Source organism: Centruroides sculpturatus, unplaced genomic scaffold (assembly GCF_000671375.1).
Source record: "Centruroides sculpturatus isolate CEXI.00-Female unplaced genomic scaffold, Cexi_2.0 scaffold1247, whole genome shotgun sequence".
NCBI classification, from domain to species: Eukaryota; Metazoa; Arthropoda; class Arachnida; order Scorpiones; family Buthidae; genus Centruroides; species Centruroides sculpturatus.
The window spans coordinates 9237-26249 of record NW_019385520.1 but is presented as its reverse complement, the minus strand read 5'-3'; the positions used below and the strand labels follow the sequence as shown (position 1 = coordinate 26249).

At 34.7% G+C, this 17013-nt stretch overlaps 1 protein-coding gene, 1 long non-coding RNA gene and 1 pseudogene across 2 annotated transcripts; all 3 read right to left on the bottom strand.

Annotated features, from left to right (window-relative positions):
* Nucleotides 1-5337: 5337 nt before the first annotated feature.
* Nucleotides 5338-5708, bottom strand: LOC111639759. The gene is made up of 3 exons (XR_002759133.1): nucleotides 5657-5708; nucleotides 5503-5592; nucleotides 5338-5433 (listed from the first exon to the last, which is right to left on the bottom strand). It is a non-coding gene; the product is annotated as an uncharacterized LOC111639759 (long non-coding RNA).
* A 6831-nt stretch (nucleotides 5709-12539) lies between these two features.
* On the bottom strand, nucleotides 12540-14022 carry LOC111639762 (annotated as a pseudogene).
* A 45-nt stretch (nucleotides 14023-14067) lies between these two features.
* Nucleotides 14068-15957, bottom strand: LOC111639761. Its single transcript, XM_023385700.1, has 2 exons — nucleotides 15945-15957; nucleotides 14068-15191 (listed from the first exon to the last, which is right to left on the bottom strand). The coding sequence occupies exons 1-2, from the start codon at nucleotides 15955-15957 to the stop codon at nucleotides 14068-14070; spliced, it is 1137 nt and encodes a 378-aa protein (XP_023241468.1).
* Nucleotides 15958-17013: the final 1056 nt, after the last annotated feature.

Here is a 17013-nt window from a genome sequence, read left to right as displayed (position 1 = left end):
ATTGCAGTTTAGTTGTCTAAATTGTTGTGTTCAAAATTTCAGTTTAAGATTATTATATTGTTTAGATATTGTAAATTATTTTTTAAAAAATTTTTATTTTATATGAATTTTGTTCCAAAAATTTTATTTCAGTTGTCTGCAAAGAGAGAGTTGTTCTTTCGTCAGGATGGGCAACCAGTTTCTACTAGTATTACATCTAATACAACTACAACAACTACAAGCACAACGAATTCGGTGACGTTAAAAGAATCTATATTCAATAAAGAAAAAGAAATTGTAAAAGACATGTCACATTCAAAGGAATCAGATGGTTATGTTGGTTTTGCCAATCTCCCAAATCAAGTCTATCGTAAAGCAGTCAAAAGAGGATTTGAGTTTACATTAATGGTTGTAGGTGTGTATTATTTTTAATTTCATCTATTCTTCATAAATAATAATGTATAAATTGTGTGTGTGTGTGTGTATTATTAATTATTATATAAAGTCAAAAGGATTAAGTTTTACGCTAGAGATGAGTTTTTTTTCTTTCAAAGTGTAAATGCCAATAACGAGTAAAATGTTCGTTAAGTCCGATACAATTCGATATATGACACAAGATTCTCCCCTCTTCCCACCACCTTAACCTTTAACCACCAAAATTTATGCCATATGTATAGAAACATTCCTATCAATTTTTAAAATTTATGGTTTATTCTACTTAATGAATCTGAACACTAGCACCCTCATTATGGAGATCTGATAATCACTACTACAGTTCTGAATAGTCTATTTAAGATACCCGTCTTGAATTTTTGAAGAAATGTTCGATGTTGTTCGGAATTCGAACACAATTTACCTGACGAAGGCTTATAAATAGAACCGAAAAACGTTTAGTAAAGAAATTTAAATACTCCAGTGGTAAGGTGTGATTTAATATCTAGTTATAACTAAGTATTTGACAGATAAGCAGGAATACATCATAATCGGAGTTGGGAGTAGAGGAGTCAAATCTTTTTATGGGAGTCCGGAATCGATTTTAAACAATAGCGAGTCGGAAGACGACTCTGTATTGTTTCCGCGGACTCCCCATCCCCGTAGATAAGTATGGTTTTGCCAAAATGCGGAATTATAGTTTGGTTATATAAAAAATGTATACAACAAAGTCAGTGTAGGGGCCAAATTTAATAAGTTTTTCGCAAAAGCGGCACAAGTACTAAATTGTACATGAATAGAGATACACAAAATAAGGAAAGAGATTCCGATTTGTGCCCAATTCACTCATAGTATTCACTGGTTTTCATTGTAGTCTCAGTCTAAACAAGCGCATCAAAATCGATGGGTAGACAGCTGTTTCAAGAAATTTTTAGAGTAATATTATAAAAGTGTCTGGTATTTATGTGTCTGGCTAAGAGCAGGAGATATTATTCTTTAGTAATTCTATCTCCAGATGAAGCGAACTTCATAATTTCAACTTTTCCGAGTGGCTGTGGATTTAAAATCGGGATCTATTGATGTCTGCCTATAGACACCATGGTAAGAAACCATATGAGGTAAGAGAGAGGAAGATACTATTAAATGAAACTGGCGCAGAAGATCAAATAGGAGCACTTTTTAGATTTAACAGAGTTTAGTTTTTGCAACTGCAGTCAAAATTTACACAGTTTGGCTTACATAATATGCATTCAGTTTACATTGCGAAAAGATGTTCGGTAGAGATGATCTTGCAGGAGTCACTTGTGGTCTTCTCGGGACGATTCATGGTGATTACGGACTACACTTTTAACACAGTATTCTAACGAACTGAATGCCAAAAATAAGACAACTGACGTATCCGAAGGCTAGAAATAAATGGGTTGAAGCGGGACGAGCGTCAAAGATGAACAACTGAAATGGATTTCGTCAAAGGATGACTACAATGGACTCTACACGATGATTGACTCGAGATGGATCAGAAAATTCAACTTTATTAACTAAACGAACCTCCTTGGTGACAAGTGGAGAATTTTACGTCAGCTTCTTATTGGAGTTTATTCTGGTTCTCCATTCTAAATGTAAACTTCATTCCTTACTTATCGGAAATAATCTAACTCTGCTGACAATGTTTTTGCAGATGTAAATACGATATTTGGCTCTGGCGTTTCTCGAATTTTTCTTTCATTTGGAAAAAATTTTGGTCAAGCTATTTGCCTGCCTGTCCTTCCTTAAATTAATCTTGAAAACGGAGTTAGGTAGATGAAATTCGAGACAGATATGGAAGACTTAGGGACAGGATTCCCCTACGACAACTTCATATGAATTTTCGGTCCGAACTGGAACTACGTATGTACAGTCGACCCCCTATAACGCGGTAGATACGTTCCGCTTTATAAGAATTTCGCGTTGTAGGAATCCTTAAATACATGAGCCAATCGCAGTCCGACACGTGTGAAGTTTACGGACTACGGCTGTTTGAAAGGTTTTCTTCCATAAAATTAATCGATTCTAGACTAATTCGACTCAATATTTCCAAAACACGTATAATTTTTTGGAAATAATCGGTATAAACTATGTCACAAACAAAAAATTGTAGGATTACTTACCGAGTGCTTAAACTTGTTTTCGTCGCGGAGCAGCGCACCACACGGCGGCCGCGATTTCTGATAAGTTATTTTTCTGCGATAAATTCGTTGAACTTTGGAGACATTATTAATAGAAATAATTTTTATGGCCATTGAATAAAAAATGTTTCTTTTACAAGAAATGTATAAAATTACAGCGCCGTATTAGACTTACGGTACCTAATTTACATACTGTACAGACGATAGTAAACTCAACTTACCCGCCTAAACTCTCCGTAGCGTGGCGCTAGACGGCGGAGAGTATATATATAATTATAGTAAAGTTAAAATAAATTAAGTTAATATATAATTATATATACAGTACCTAATTTATATATAATTTATATATAATAATGTACAGACGATAGTAAACTCAACTTACTCGCCTAAACTCTCTGTAGAATGGCGTTGGCGATGGAAAGTAGTTCGGCAGCTCGTCCACTATTGGTCCAGATTCGACCAATCCTGTCACGACACGAGTCGGCGATGACCTTTTACCGCGTTCTAGGAGTCCCTTACAGCGTCTTTATACGAATACTGTCGCAATTTTTTCGCCGCGTTATAGAAATCCGCATTGTAGGAAACCGTGTTATAGGGGTCTACTGTATTTGATTTTAATTCAAATAATTTATCGTATTTCAAAGAGCTTTCATTGCCTGCAATGATGCATTTCATGAAGTTTGGGCTCTGAATCTCCGTGTTGAAGAAGTCTTCACAATCCTCCATCCATATCTGATTTTCTTGCGATGTCAAGTGGTGGGACACGAGAATAGAACATACCTTGCGCTTTCCCAAACCCTTAGTCACAATGAAGCAGATAGTTTCACGATTGATATTGACTTCCGCCATCATTTGTACTGGGAAATCATGATCCTTGGCGTAGTGCGCCATTTGCGAAGAGTTGCCACAGCAGCATGCCAACATCTTTCAGAGAACTCTATTGTCACAGGATGTGTTTGTATTTAAATATATGAAACTAACTGTACTTATTTATCAGGTTAAAAAGGTAAAATTTTGACATTTTGTTTTTGTCTAAAAGTGACTAGAAAAAATGCTCCATTCCAGAACGTTCAATGCGGACTAACTAAAGAGAATTTTATTACAAATTTTAGAAAATACATGCATCAGCAACATTTGAGAATATGAAACTTTCGAAAAATTCCATTCGCAGGCTATTTCTCCAACACTTCAAAGAAGCCACAATGCAACGAAGCCTAAACATCTTATCTGAAAAGCATTTGGAGAAAGCATAGTCAACAAGCAGACTTTCGATTGATTTCAAAAGTTCAAGAATGGAAGTTTCTGGCTTCAAGATCCAGCAGCGATTCCGCGATTAATGACGACGTACTCCTGCAACTGAGACGCTAACCCTTGGTTGACCATCAGAGAATAAGCATACTCGAGTGTTCCAATACATTTTAAAAATTGTGTGTGTCCAATACCATCATGCAATGCGCAAACATGTACAGCAACGTTGATCTTAGAAAAGCTTGTTAGTCTGGGCCAGGAGGTTTAGCGTCATCAACTTACAGCCAAGACCTGGTGTCAACTAACTGCCGTCTACTTCTCGCACTGCACAACTACACTGTCAATATACATTTCAATGACAATATCTGAAGCTTGTAACTTCTTTCAAAGAAAACCGTAAGTCATTCTATGCTGAAGGGATTGAAAGTTTGCTGCAAAGTTGGCAAGATGTGATTAATATTGATAGTGATTACCTGCCAGGGTAAACTTAATCTTTGGTCACTTAATTATCAATAAGTTTCTTTCAAAATGTCTAAATTTTACCTTTACAACCTGAAAAATGCTAAGCAGCTGAAAATTTAAAGGAAATATTCTAATCAAATGCATTTGCTTAAAAAATAAATAAATAAAATATTTATTTTTTATAGAAAATTATTAATCATACTAAAACTGAATAACAAAATTTACTACGCATAATTTAGATTGGAGTGATGGTATTATACAATCGGCGAAGTGAAAAATGTCTTCCGAGTGGTTTTTATGGATCCCATTAAGGTATTTAATATTAAGTATAAATAATTGCTATATAATTTAGCAAGCTGTGAGACTGCACCTCCTACCAAATTACCCGAAACGCACAGTCATTAGTAAATGCCAATATACAGCATCTGTGTGTGTTCATTACTCCATGCAACGAAAGGTGGGATTCATCTGTCCAAAACCCTGTGGTTCTTGTGCAGTTTTAAATAAAGCTCGCGTTGCTAATGTTAATTTCTAAGCAGTATCTGCCGGTGAAATATGGTGTGGTGATTGCAATTTGTATGGATACAGAATCATGACACCACGAAGGTTATGCCGTTTATAGGATAAAGGAATACAAAACTATCTTGTATCTTTCATAATTACTGCTAGAGCCCAATAGCTTTTTGTGATGCCAGATTGCCTTTTCCTAATCCCAAAGCACTTGTACAGAATTCTATTAATGATAGCATTCACTTCGTCCAAACTATTAATTTCTTCAAAAATCAATCGACGTGATTTAGTAACTTAGCACGTATGATGAGATTTTTTCCTCCTTTTAAGTTTTCTTTTCACCTTTTATGTAATTTTTGCAAAGCTTCTGATGCTGATTCTTCATTCACGTAGAAGAGGCCGTAACAACTAAGAAAACTTCTAAAATAAAATAGTATGAGCATTCATAATTTGAGTACCATACAATGATATGAGTGGAATATATGCAATTAAAGAACATACTTTCTTTATTACTCTTAATGCTTTCTTACAAAAGTATGCTATTTTCGTTTAACATTTCATTACACATTTTGCCTTCGTAGGACACACTTCTCAATTTCAGGAGCCCTGAGAACACGGTGTGAAGAGAACTGGCCATCTGAAAATGGATCTACTTACTTTTCCACTTTAAGAAACTGTCAATAAAAATTTAATTATATAAAATTACCCTAAGAGGAAATCTTTTTGTTACAAAGAAGAATCCTCCGACTGAAATTCTTATTGAAACTTTACCAAATCGTTTCATGAAATCTAGTATCTTGACAATAGAAAAATCATTATTCATGTTTTATCTTAATGAAATGTAGCAAAGATTTACTTACGTTTAACTTAAGTTCGAGCTGTAGATTTGAAGTGGCAAATCTTCGAATGTCTTGAAAGGAGTTCTGCATCTATTGAGTGAAGAATACGTTAAAGTTCAACAAATTATTTGCACCAGGAAATTTACTGCTTAATTTTAAAAATTAGATAAAGTTTTTCAGCTTTCCCGTTTGCCTATTCCTTGCCCCATTATTTTCTTTTTTAATTTTTAACTATTTTGGCATTTTAGACTTTAAGTGGATTTGGTTTGATTTGATTGGATAGGGCAAGTACATATGAATAATCATCTACTGAGAGGATGTTACCCCGGCTCGAAGTAGGATGTGCATACCTAGCAAGCCTTTGGTAAGATGCGAACACGGAATAATCATCAGATATTAGTAGTTATATCCATCCACTCGATCAAGGACGAAGAGGGACTTTTAAATCATACTCTTCGCGTATTTGGTGGGACCTCCAATGTAATAGCATGATGAAATGAGAGAAGAATTGATATATTCGGGCCAGACTGCCCATGAAGAATTGCTGGAAAGTTGCTAGTTCCGGATTCGATTCCTTGCCCCTGGACACTAGGCTAATGAATTAACTCCATTACTTGCATTTAAATGATTGTTTTTTTTTTTCAGCTGTTATATATAACAGAGGGAAAGTATGGCGATCAGTCAAAAAATGACAACCCCAAAATTTTTATATTCTTGAACTTAGGTCACCTTCAAACGTCGAAAAAAAATTGGGGGTAATTTCTGTGTGTGGGTGTAAGGATTTTGTTCATCCTGTTTGAATTTTAATAATTCCTGTGCTTTTTGTGAAAAATTTTAGAAATCTTTCAGGGCGATTAGGGGATTGATGCTGTTAAATTTTGGTAGTTAAAGGTCGAGGGAGTGGGAAGATAATGAAGGTCGTGATTATCTCCAGTAGGGTCGGATTTATTAATGATAACGATTTTATTTGTTATTAGCATTTAGAACCTTTTTTTTGTAAAACTCATCCATTCCCTAAAGAAAGCTTTTTGTCGTTTTAAAAATATAAAATGTTTTTAATAAAATATTTAACAGATGATACCTCCAGAATTATAAATGTTGCCAGGATTTTGAGAAACTCGTTGCTCGTTTATCTTAATTAGGGATGATATTCACGCATGGTCGACATGCATTTACAAACATAAAAATGTGTACCATAAAAATTTATCTTGTTTAAATTTTTATGGTACACATTTAAACTTTAAAAACAAACTTTATCCAACTTTATTAAATGAAGAGTTTAAATTTATATTCTAAAACTTACGGAAAAAGTAAATGAGCACAGCAGAAAACCATACAATATACATGCAACTGTAACTAAAACGACAACTCCTAACATCATATATCGAAATTCGTCATTCATATGCAAGAATAGAAAAGTGTAATAACAAAAACTTGTTCCTGATGTAAGAGTAATGTATAATGCTACAAATGGGTAATTTATTTTACTGTTCAGTTGTTCAACAATTTCCCACAGAGCGGCATGTTTATTAATCAGGCCTTTCAGTTTAGGTTTTAAGTTATAATCGTTCATTTTTATCGAAGACAATTCTTCTGAGATACTCAAGAAGCCTCTCTTTGTAATCCACAGGAACATTCCTCCTAAATAGAGTACATACGCAAAAAATCCACAACAAATGATTGTCAGCAATCCGCCTTCTATACTGCAAAACAGAGCTTCACCATAAAACAATTCTCTTGATCTCAAATTAGGGAACATGTAGAAGACGTTTAGTAACTGAAAGCAAACGATGAACAATGAAATAGCACAGATTAATTTCGTGTGAAAATTGTGAATGAAAGAATGAATTTCTTTAATTTCACTTTTCTGAAAACACAGAACTTGTTCAGAATGTATTACTGGGTCCAGCTTTCTACTTCTAAAATACCGAATAAGAAAATTGCAAGAAATCGCAAGAAGTGCAACTGCAAATTTAAACAGCGTGGCACCAGTTTTGAGAAATTTAAACCATCCTGTGCATAAAGCAAAATCTTTCACGTATGGAATTAGGTTCATCCACAAAATTATAAAATGCTCCCATAGTACTATTTCAATTAACCATAAATAAGCAAATTTCATAAAATTACGGAATGTGTTTCTGTTTTTGTGACTTTCGCATTGACAAGTAGAAAACGGGTCGACTGCAAAAATGAATGCTGCATCCAAGCATGGCTTCAAGAAGAATTTTAAGCAGTAAATTTGCACCGGTTTGTTATTCATAATTATTTATTAATAATTGTATAAATTGTTAATTAAACCGACGACTACTGTAAGATCAAAGTAGATGATGCTATACAGCTATGAATACTGTTGTAATAATGCTATTATATATGCTATTACACGCAGTACCTTACATAACAACATGAATCAATACGGATCGAATTGCACGATGAACACAATACTCCTCGATCTTTAATTCTAAATTTAGAATATCCTTGCAAGTGCATTTAAGTATTTATCATTCATTCTACTCTGGTTTTGTTTGTTAAAAAAGAAATTTATCGATTATCATTGAAATAGCAGAAAATTTCCCATATATTTGGTAATTTACATTAAAACGCTACGGAAAAGAAATAAACATTAACAAGACCAATGACATAACTTGTTGTTTCATAAGCTGCATACGTGCCACGTGATTTCAAATTCAAAATACTCGTAAAATTTCATATAGAATTTTTTAAACCTGTATTACTGAATGGAATTTTGTAGATGTTTTCAAAAAATTCCTAGTAAATTCTTTCAAGTTTCAAAGTTTGACAGAAGTCGTTTTTAATGATTTGGTTAGGATTGATTGGATACTCCATGAAACTGTTGGACGATGTGCCAAGGAGGATTCTTCACTGGAAGACTTTCTATTATGACACTCTTCTTGTTTATTCATTGTATTTACTTGTGAGCACTAAATTGCTTTCTTTATTGCTATACCTATTAAACCACCATAAGACACCAAAATGGACTTAGAAAATCACTTTATACTAAAGTGATTTCTAATTCTCTAAGGCTAATCTCATATATCATAATATGGTAAGAAATTTCGTGTTGCACAATATACTAGGCTGACCTACAGGAATTTTTCATGTTTTAATTCAGTGGACCTTAAAACAGTTAGAAATGCAAAAAAGTTGTTTTTTTCTTGTATTCATATGTTAGTGTATGGGAACACTATTTTGTTTATTCAATTTTAAGCTTAATAACTCCTGTGTTTTTTGTCAAAAATTTCTGAGGTTTTGCAGAGTGGTTTACATATGAGAGATGAATGTTTCCAGAATTTTCCCGGTAAATTGGACCATTGGTTCGAGAGATATGGCTCTCACCACTTTAAAATCTCCTGAACCAATCTGGACACCTGAAGGTAATTTTTAGCAATTCGCATTTTTCACCGGATGCTCGCCCTGTGGTGTTTAAAGACAACACTATTCTATCTGGGTCATTTGATTCATTCTTGTTTATTATCAACAGTAAAAATGAATAACAATAGAAAAAGTAAAGCTTTCTGTTGCGTTCCAAATTACAATATCAAAGCCTTACGGAGTCTGATACAGTAGAGCCTCGAAAACTCGGCCTAATGTGGACCGAAGGGAGGCCGAGTTTGTGAAAATGCCGGGTTATCGGGAATGGGGTTAAAAAACTAAGTATGAGTGTTTCCTCAGAAAATACTGTACTGTATTTGTATGTATTGTTTACTTGAGAATACAACAGAGTATAAACTGCCCAAATACCCTTAAACAAAGGAAAAGTACGACCTTTATGAAGGCATAGAGCCTTTACTACATGAAAATGAAAATTAATGAATACACAATGAATACAAGTCATTATCAGGTAAATTACTGTGTACAGTAATTTACCTGATAAAACAGATTCCAGAAAAATACTTTATGAGGCATAAAGCTGTCTATAATGAAAATTAATTAACTAAGGATTTTTTTGCCCTGCCAGGGTGTGACCGAGTTATCCGGAGTGCCGGGTTATCGAGTGCCGAGTTTTCGAGGCTCTACTGTATAAGTTTTCGTTTATTCCCACACGAAAAACAGATGATTATTCGGAAATCGGTCGGTTATATTTATGAGCTTCTCCAAATTCCAAAAGAGTGAATTAGACTTAAGAATTGGTAGTTTCCCGATTGTCCAGCTTTACACGAACAAATTATGCTATCAAATTTAAAACATATTTTAAGTTTAAAATGCCAGTAAATTTGAGTGGGACACAGGGTCGGATTTAAGCATTTAGAAGCCCTAAGCTGAACTCTATAAGATCCCTTACCAACTCTTTACAATTTTAGAAGTCAATCATAAAAAGAAAAGAATTAAATCATACTGTCTCTGATTTAATATGGATATTGAAAGAAAAAGACACGAGGTTTCACTAGTCTTCTGTTTTATAACTGTAATTAAATTTTTATATCCGTTCTCTTAAAAATCTTTTTTAAAATTGGTTTTATCAATTTTTTAAAAAGATCTTATGTTAATTCTTAGAAAAAAATTTTAATGAAATACTACACAAAATAAAAAGTAACGTATATTTTGTTGGTTTGTAAAAAATGTTTATTACAAAATTTGACTTCAATTTTCTTTTTTGTACAAATGTTTGAGGCCCTAATACCCCGTTCACACACAATTCACGACTCACTTCGATCTCTTCGATCTCGATTTTCCTACAATCTCGATTATGACTATCACCAGTCGAACGTCGTGCTGTTCCCACAGACATCCGCCCTAGAAGAACCCAGCTATTACACGCGATGATAAAACTGACATAACTATGCGACAAGTCAAGAACACCAACAAACAAAATGGAAGTTTTGGTTAGAAATAAATACAGTACTTTTTCTTGCCATATATCTAATAATAGACAGATGTTATCGTTTCTCCAAATATAATATATTTTTTATTTCTTTTTTGATAGCCCGACACGTGTTCCGCAGCCATCTTGTTTCTCCGCATTTTCTCGCGCGCGTGGGATTATGGGATATTTCTTATGACTGGATCTAGTTTCGAGAACTCTCTTGAGTCGATCGCGATTGAATTTTGTTTCAGTCGAGATTGAAACGATCGAGAGAGGTCGCACCAAGGCATAGTCGCTAACCTTCGTCACAATCTAGCTTGAAATGGTCGGTGCGAACGGGGTATAACGCTGGGTACAGTTAGACCCTGTAATAGATACTTGTTTCTGGCATTTTTATGCATACATATTAATAATGTTGGTTTGTAAACTGCTAGGTTGATTTGTAATAGTCTACTGTCGTAGTCAAAAGATATTTTCATAGATATTCTAATTATAATAAGCCCCAAATGCAGTGGCGTACCGTGGGTATCAGCCGCCCGGGGCGGAGGAAAATTTCGGCCTCCCCTTATTTAGGTATTTCAATTTAAAAGACCAAAATTCAGTTTTGTCACAGAACAAGCAGTGAAATTCCGCGATAGTGCAGCGACCTGTTTAAAATAGTTCTATTGGATATTAGTGGTGTATATGAGCGCGAATGAAGTCGCATCTTGAAGTTGCGATCTTGAAGTTGCGACTTCAAGATGGACTGCTTTTGTAGCTATACAGATAAATAACGCTAAATATGATTTCCATTGTTTTGTTGTTCTTCCATATGCCACCTTAATAGGAAATGGTCCTGCGTAATCTATTCCAATTTTCGAAAAAGGTCGCAATTGCTGAACACGATATTGTGGAAGGACACCCATTCGTTGATTTTCTTCTCGAATCTCGAAAACAAGCCATACAGTCTTTAGTATACCTCTTTACTGAAGTTCGAGTATGCGGAATCCAGAACAGTTGTCAAATTTGAGCTATCAAATTTGAACTATTAACGCTCGGATGAAGCAGCAACTTGTGAAAATAGTGCACGATGATTTTTGTGAGGTGGTGTTTCTTTGGTAACAGTAGTGGATGTTTTGCATCAAAACTGATATTTGCATTCTGTGGTCTACCTCCAACTCGAAGACAGCACTGCTCATCAACAAATGGTGCGAGTGCGCGTAATCTGTGCTTTGAGTTATTTGTTTTAATTGCTTCAAAAACATCTCTAAAGCAAACCTGCTGTACATATCGTACAACGCAGATCCCTGAATGTTTTCTTTCTGTTGGAGTTAACTGTCCTACCGTGTTTCCCCGAAAATAAGACAGTGTCTTATATTAATTTTTGCTCTGAAAAATGCGCTAGGTCTTATTTTCAGGGAATGTCTTATTTTTTCCAGGAAAAAGAATTCACATTTNTCACTTACGACTTCAAGATGGACTGCTTTTGTAGCCATACAGATAAATAACGCTAAATATGATTTCCAGTGTTTTGTTGTTCTTCCATGTGACACCTTAATAGGAAATGGTCCTGCGTAATCTATTCCAATCTTCGAAAAAGGTCGCAGTTGTTGAACACGATATTGTGAAAGGACACTCATTTGTTGACTTTCTTCCGAAGCTAGATCTCGAAAACAAGCCATACAGTCTTTAGTATACCTTTTTACTGAAGTTCGAGTATGCGGAATCCAGAATAGTTGTCGAATTTGAGCTATCAAAAGATTAATGCACGGATGAAGTAGCAACTTGTGAAAATATTGTACGACGATTTTTGTGAGGTGGTGTTTCTCTGGTAACAGTAGTGGATGTTTTGCATCAAAACTGATATTTGCATTCTGCAGTCTATTTATATATTTGAAGATATTTGCATTTTCCGTCACTAGCACAACGTGGTATTTTTATTTCTGTTAATGTTTGAAGTTCATTTTTGTTCTGCAATGACTGTAGGTAGCAATTCATCCCATGTTGTTCCAATTGTCCAAAGGCGTTGGAGCATCATTTTGGCCTTGATTGTGACTGGTGCTAACCAACCCAATGGATCAAATAGTCGTGCGATGTCTGAAATTACAGTACGTTTATAGGTGGTTGACTAGAAAATTTACACAACACGAAGTAAAATATATCTTCTTTAGTGTTCCAATTAAGACCTAAGGCCTTCGTTATGTCAGATATCTTAATTTGATGATTGTCAGTACTCTCAGATTGTTGTAACTCTGATATCACTGTCCTGTCATTTGAAATCAACCTGCGAAGATAAAATCGTCCTTTATTTAGCATCTCTGTAAGCTGTTGACACAAATAAACTGCCTCCTGGCCTTCGTCTCTACCTGTCATTAAATCGTCCACGTAGAAGTCACGTTCAACCACGGTCGACGCTTCAGGAAAATGTTCTCTTTCATCGATCAACAGTTGTTTCAAGGTCCTTGTAGCTAAATATGGACCAGATGTGGTACCATACGTTACTGTGTTCAGTTCATATTCTTTCACTGGCAATTCTGGTGATGATCTCCACAAAATGCGTTGTCATTTTCTGTCTTCATTGTTCATAGATATCTGTCTGAACATCTTTTCTATGTCTGCCGATATAGCAATCTTCCACGCACGGAAACGAAGCAAGATTTCAAATATATCATCTTGGATTTTAGGTCCCACACAGATTTGTTCATTTAGTGATTTATTGTTCGATGACTTGGCTGAGGCGTCAAAAACTACACGGAGCTTCGTGGTTTCGCTGCTTTCTCGTAGGACGCAATGATGAGGTATATGGTAACACTCTTCAGTAGTTGAGACTTCAGACATGTGGTATTTATCTTCATACTCCTTCATGAAATCATTGTTTTGAGTACGAATATATGGATCTTTTTCTAGTCTTCTTTCTAATGCCTGAAGCCGACGAATGCCATTTGCTTGGAGTCTCCTAACGTTGGTCTTTCTTCCCTAAAGGGAAATGAGACTGAATAGCGTCCAGTTTCTTGTCTTCGATGAGTTTTTTGAAAATGTTCTTCACATTTTGTTTCTTCTGCCGACATTTTTTGTGTAGCTTCTACCTCTTCGATTTCCCAAAATTGTTTTAGTATTTTATCTGTGTTACACGTAACAAAGTTGCAAATCACCTTGTCTTCAAGTTGCTGACCCACAGGACAAGAGACTACCCATCCAAACTTTGTAAGCTGTAAATAAGGACAGTTTGACTCCTTCACTATTGGCGTGTATGTTAAGACATCATGATAATAATCTGCTCCTAATAGAATGTCTATTTCACGAGGCTTGTTGAATGCTGAGTCTGCTAGATCTATATTCTTAATATGCTTCCAGTCTGAAATGTTAACCTTTACTGCTGGGAGAATACCTGTAAATTTCGGCAATACGAATGCGTTAATTTGCGAAGAGAACTGGTCATATATCGACTGATGTTGTAGTTTCACTATATCCTTCGTAACTCCAAAATCTGTTTGACCCAGACCTATAACTCTTAATTTTCCAGTTTCTCGCGGCAATCTTGTTCTTTGTACAAACGCTTCACTAACAAATGATGACTGCGATCCATTATCTAGTAGTAATCTAACTTGATGTTTGGTTCCAAACGAGTCAATCACATGACTGCTGTCGCTAACAAGACAGTTTTTTGTTGAGTTTCAGATGCGTGGTTTGTAATGATCACTTTACCAGTGTTGCAATTCGCTGTTATACAAGAAGATGCTGCGTTTGATGCTGAAACTTGAGCGGGAGATTCGTCTTCATGTAGCATGGTGTTATGTTTCTTACGACAATGCTTGCATGTAGATGTAGATTTACAGTCTTTCACTGAGTGATTACCCTTAAAACAGTTAAAACAGAGTCCAGCATTCTTGATAGTGACCTTACGAGTTTTCACGTTCTGTTTCTGGAACGCTGGACAGTAAAAAACATGATGTGCCTCCTTGCAAACTGGGCAACTTAAAACGGTCACACTATGAGCTTTGAGTGTATTTGATAGTTTTCCTATGTTTTGTTGTGTTCTTTGTTTCCACATATTGCTCACGGAAATCTCTAGAGCACGATATCTCTGCTCCAGAAATTGCTTCAACTCATTGAATGTAGGAAATGTAGTCGTTGTAGCCTTTAATTCCCACTGTTTTCTTGTTTCATCATCGAGTTTGTTGCTTAATGTATAAACCAAAATGTGATCCCAATGATCTGTCGGCAATTTTAACACTGCTAATGCTCTGACATGTTTTACAGTAGTGTCTAGCAGTCGTTTGATTTCACTCGCCGAATCAGTCCTTGCACGTGGCTGTTGAAAAAGAGCCTTAAGATGACTGTTAATAATCTGTCGTTCATTTTCATATCTATCTTGCAGTATCTTCCATGCTTCTGTATAATTACCATCACTGACTTCAATGGAGTGTAGGAGTTGTTCAGCTTCTCCCTTTAAAACTGATTTAAGGTAATGAAGTTTTTGTGCGTTTGTTAAAGTTGCATTGTTATGCACTATTGCTGAAAATAAGTCTTTGAACTTGATCCATTCTAAATAATCTCCGTCAAATGTTGGTAGTTCAATTTTTGGTAATTTTATCGACGCGGAGATTGCCTGCCCTTCAAATGATGCATTCGACTGTCTCGGTGATGCCTGTGTTGATGCCTCTGTTATTGGAGCCTTTTCGTCGATTAATGATGATAATTTGGATCGTGCTTGAATATATTTTTCCTTTACTTCTTCATAATCTTTTTCTTGAGCTGTTCATTGTTCATCGTTACTTTTGCCCGAGCAACGCCGGGCCCACCTGCTAGTTTATTAATAATTTAAGTAATTACAGTTGTAGAAAAAAACGTATAAAAAAAGCTAGATATAATTAAATTATGGAGTATTCAAACAATAATAAATTTATAAAACATAAATATGAAAATAACAAAAAACAACATAATATCCGCGGGGTGGCTACATCCATCACCCCACCATCCACTTTTTAATGGTTATATCTCCCTACAAATGTTCATAAATTTTCGACGAAAAGCACATGAGTTATTAGGCTTCGAAACAGTGAATCAAATGATTCTTTTCCCCCACACCCACACACAAACACACACACATACACTAACGTTCACTGATATAGAAAAAGCACATAAACTTTTTTCGCATTTTTTGATGTTTTAAGGTGTCCTAAATCCAAAAATGTAAAGGTCTTGTAACTCATTTTTTGACCAATCGCTATACTTGCCCTCTGTTATGTATAACAGCCAGGAACGTAAAAGTATTATTAATCTTTATTATTTTTTTTACGATTTCTAAGGAAATTTTATGAGTAGTTATGACGCTCAAAGCATACGAATATTTTTTTCGTGTTTATTTAATAATAAAAAATTATATTGTGTAAGAAACGCAAAATGTAGTTTGATTTGTCGATACATTTTGTTGTTTGCTTATAGACACTGACACTATACAATTTCTTTCAATACATGACAAATGTTTTTCATGCAACGTGTCATTACATATTTCAGCCATAAAATCAGCTATGCCTTCTTCTTCTTCTTCTTATAATTCTAACGATCCTAATTTCTTACATGAAAAGTAATATGTTACATATACATATTTTTCTTGCTTATTTTTAGATTTGGATGGATGAGAGACACCGGTATTATCGAGAAGTTGGTGACAGAGATTATTCCACCGTCTACAAAAGAAATTGCTAAAGACAATTTTCATCCTTTATCTATTGACGACGTCTTAAGTTGTTTAATTCTTCTCGAGGCCGGATATGGATTTTCTATTGTAGCTTTTGTAATAGAATTAACGTATAATCGTACTGTTAAACGTTGATATATAAAACACTGAAATTTATTTTATTAACTAATCTATCAAATTATACCAATTATACTGCTTATGGCAAAATGAAACATCAGTGCATAATAATTACACAGTGATCATTCTTTTACTGTTGCCATTATCATTTAGATATAAAATTTTAATAAAATATTTTAATTTGAATTGTTTCAGTTATTTAGTTGAAGTGAAATACACAAAAGAAAAAGTTATGTTACTTCCCATGTATAATGCGCCTCCTTATTTCTCACAAGAATTTTTAAAAAAAAACTACGCCCTATATGCTGAAAAATACTATATATGGAGGTTAATTGTAAAAGTTTAAATACGATATAAGTGTTTTTATTTTTACATTAGAAATGATTAAAATTTGTAATTCAATTATATTTAATTATATCAATAAACAGTGTAATATTTTAGATAATTCTGACACTTTAGATCATTATAGTGAAGGATGTCGATAAGTAGCAGGTGTATTTAATTCTCGTACCCATTAAAAAATGCACTTTAAGAGAATTAATTAATAATTCATTTTTGTAAACTGATGCTGTCATAATTCTCTATAAATTAGCACCCAAATAGGTGCCATTTTCCCATTAAATGTCCTTCCGAGATGTATTTTCCTTTGGCAGATTACACGTGCCTTATCCTAACACTCTTCTTCATCTTCCTCTTCCTATCCGTGTGATAATCTTAGAAGAATCCTTTCAACGTTGATTATACTGTCAAATTGCAAGG